This window comes from Mandrillus leucophaeus, unplaced genomic scaffold (genome assembly GCF_000951045.1).
Source record: "Mandrillus leucophaeus isolate KB7577 unplaced genomic scaffold, Mleu.le_1.0 Scaffold279, whole genome shotgun sequence".
Lineage (NCBI taxonomy): Eukaryota > Metazoa > Chordata > Mammalia > Primates > Cercopithecidae > Mandrillus > Mandrillus leucophaeus.
This window is the reverse complement of record NW_012102909.1, coordinates 1,887,996-1,891,315: the sequence shown is the minus strand read 5'-3', so window position 1 is coordinate 1,891,315 and position 3,320 is coordinate 1,887,996. Positions and strand designations below refer to the sequence as shown.

Sequence of the window (3,320 nt, the reverse complement as noted above, 5' to 3'; positions counted from 1 at the left end):
CCCGGCTAATTTTTGTATTTTTAGTAGAGATGGGATTTCACCATGTTGGCCAGGCTGGTCTCGAACTCCTGACCTCAAGTGATCTGCCCACCTTGGCCTCCCAAAGTGCTGGGATTACAGGTGTGAGCCACTGAGCCCGGCCTTTTGATATATATTTATATAAGCAAGTATGTTGCAGGATTGTTAGAAATAGCAGCAAACTGTATAAACAACTGAAATAATGAAGACACTGGCCAAAGACAAATCTATATAAAAGTTACTGTGTACCTATTTTATTGAGGCATATTTGTATATGCCAATGGGGAATGACCTTCAAGATATTTTACATAGAAAAGAGGAAGCTATAGAATAGTATGTATAGTATGATCTCATTTGTGTTAATTTATACATGTAAATGTAAACACATGCTGGGAAGATATAAACCTAACTCATGATAGTGATTGTCTATGGAAGGGATGGTGAGGAAGTGGAATTTAGGTTTACTGATCTAAGACAGTTTTAGCTTTTGTGCTTTTTTCCCCCAACAAATTTATTTATTGATTTATTTTTATTTATTTATTTTTTTGAGGTGGAGTCTCACTCTGTTGCCCAGGCTGGACTGCAGTGGTGCAATCTCGGCTCACTGCAACTTCCACCTCCTGGGTTCAAGCAATTCTCCTGCCTCAGCCTCCCAAGTTGCTGGGATTAACAGGCGTGTACCACCACGTCCAGCTAATTTTTGTATTTTTGGTAGAAACAGGGTTTCACCATGTTGGCCAGTCTGGTCTCGAATTCCTGACCTCAGGTGGTCTGCCTGCCTCAGCCTCCCAAAGTGCTGGGATTATAGGTGGGAACCACCTTTTGTGTGTTTTCTTTTCTTTTTAAATTTTTAAATTTTTCTTTTCTTTCTTTCTTTTTTTTTGAGATAGAGTCTTGCTCTGTCAGCCAGGCTAGAATACAGTAGTGCAATCTTAGCTCACTGCAATCTCCGCCATCTGGGTTCAAGTGATTCTCGTGTCAGCCTCCCGAGTAGCTGGGATGACAAGCACCCACCACCACACCTGACTAATTTTTGTATTTTTAGTAAAGACAGGGTTTTGTCATATTGGCCAGGTTGGTCTGGAACTCCTGACCTCAAGTGATGTGCCTACTTTAGCCTCCCAAAGTGCTGGGATTACAGGCATAAGCCATGTTTTATTTCTTTTCTTTAAAAACTCAATATAATTTAATTTTAGGGGTTGCCAGAATCTAGTGTTTGTTATAATGTGATATGAAATCTCTACATTTTTGGTTTTCTCAAAGGCTAACTTTTTGCTCAGAAGATGTGTAGAACATTTCAGAGGCCTGGCATGGCTCATGCCTGTAATCTCAGTACTTTGGGGGACTGAGGCAGTAGGATCATTTGAGCCCAGGGGTTGAAGATCATCTTGGGCAACTGGATTAGTCTGTTCTCACACTGCTGATAAAGACATACCTGAGACTGGGTAATTTATAAAGGAAAGAGGTTTAATTGACTCACAGTTCAGCATAGCTGGGAGGCCTTAGGAAAGTTACAATCATGGCGGAAGGGGAAGCAAACATGTGAGTCTTCACATGGTGGCAACAAGGAGAAGTGCCAAGCAAAAGGGAGAAAAGTTCCTTATAAAACCATCAGATCTCGTGAGAACTTACTCACTATCATGAGAACAGCATGAGGGTAACCATCCCCATGATTCAATAACCTCCCACCAGCTTCCTCCCACAACACATAGGGATTATGGGAACTACAGTTCAAGATGAGATTTGACTGGGGACACAGCCAAACCATATCAGCAACATGGCGAGACCCCATCTCTACAGAAAATAAAAAAAATTGCCTGGGTGTGGTGGCTCACACTTGTGGTCCCAGACTACTTGGGAGACTGAGGCAGGACTGCTTGAGCCCAGGAGGTTGAGGCTGCAGTGAGCTGTGATCACACCACTGCACTCCTGACAGGGCAACAGAGTGAAACGCTGTCTCAAGAAGAAAAAAAAAAAACATTTCAGAAATTTCCGGAAGGCTTACATCTATATTTAGTATGGTTGACATTTTGAAAACCAGTAAGTTGAGAAACTGACGATGTAACTTAACTTGCAAAGTAGGTGTGCCTTTTTGTCTCAAAGTTTCCATCAAAATTCAGTTTCTTTTTTCTGATACTTTCAATCCTTGAGAACAGAGAACATCTGCATATTTACTGGCTTAAAATTTCAAACCCTAACATCATTAATATACCAAGATGTTTTAGTGTACTCATCTTTATCACCAAATGTTGAGTTGATCAGTATTCCCTAATTTTTCTTCAGAGAATCACATGAATGATTTTCTCTTCAATTTCCCAAAATATATCTCCATACCAAGTTACATGTTCTATAGTTTTATGTTTTTAATGAACTGTGTAGTTAAAATCATTCTGTTTTAATACTTGTACTTGCATGGCTATAAAATTTCTACTCTTGATGTTTTTATATGTAATTATTTCTAGGATCTGAAGAAGATGATGAAGTTGTGGCAATGATTAAGGAATTGTTAGATACTAGAATACGGTATGTACTCCTCTCTACCCGAATTCAAGTGCTTTGGAGGCATTTTTCATTATAGCAATACAGTTTTAATTGGCCATGAGATTATAGTAGATTTTCAAAATAACTGCAAATTAATGTAAACCGCAGCAGGTAACCATGACAATCGAATTTAAAGCCTGTATCTTCACTACATTTGCTCAAAATTTTAAAACATCCAATGTATTTAAACTATTCAATGAAGAAATGTATTCTACACAGTCTCAATTTAGATTCGATATTGTTATAATACCAAATTTCTTAAAAAGAAAAAAAAAAGACTGAATGTTTGGAAAGGTTGTGAAGAGAGAATGAGTACCTATTTTCAGTGTATTGCCCATACAGAATAAATTTAAATGAGTGGAGAACAGCAGGCTTCTACTTTTGCTTGTAGCAGACCAACAGTCATGCTGAGAACTCCCAGAAAAGCTGGATAAAGTACAGTAAAAAGAATTTGTTTGAAAGCATTAGATAGCTGCCAAAGCAAGCAAGATTTGAGGTGCCAAGATCCTGAAGAGAAGGGAAGCTCACTGAGTTTTCCCTTCAGGCATTTGCTGTACCTTGCTACATAGCTAGGGTAGAAGAAGCTGGGCAGAGGGCAGCTGCTAAGAATCGGAGAAACCATTGGGCTTTCAGAAAATTTGTTTAGATGGGAAGACAAAAATTAAAATTCTGGGTTATCAGTGAAATCTTGATTTCAAGGACCAAGATCCTAGAAAGTAGGGAAGTTAAGAAAAGTAAGCCTATAGTTGTTTTTTTTTTTT

The 3,320-nt window shown here is 38.7% G+C and overlaps 1 protein-coding gene across 6 annotated transcripts in view; it reads left to right on the top strand.

Moving 5' to 3' along the window:
- The window catches only part of NFU1 (NFU1 iron-sulfur cluster scaffold), a 52,426-nt gene that overhangs the window by 34,348 nt on the left and 14,758 nt on the right, over positions 1-3,320 (top strand). For all 6 annotated transcript variants that reach the window (XM_011985009.1, XM_011985006.1, XM_011985010.1 and 3 more), the window contains one exon: positions 2,481-2,541. In XM_011985009.1, coding sequence (XP_011840399.1) covers positions 2,481-2,541 — 61 coding nt within the window. The remainder of the gene's footprint in view (positions 1-2,480; positions 2,542-3,320) is intronic.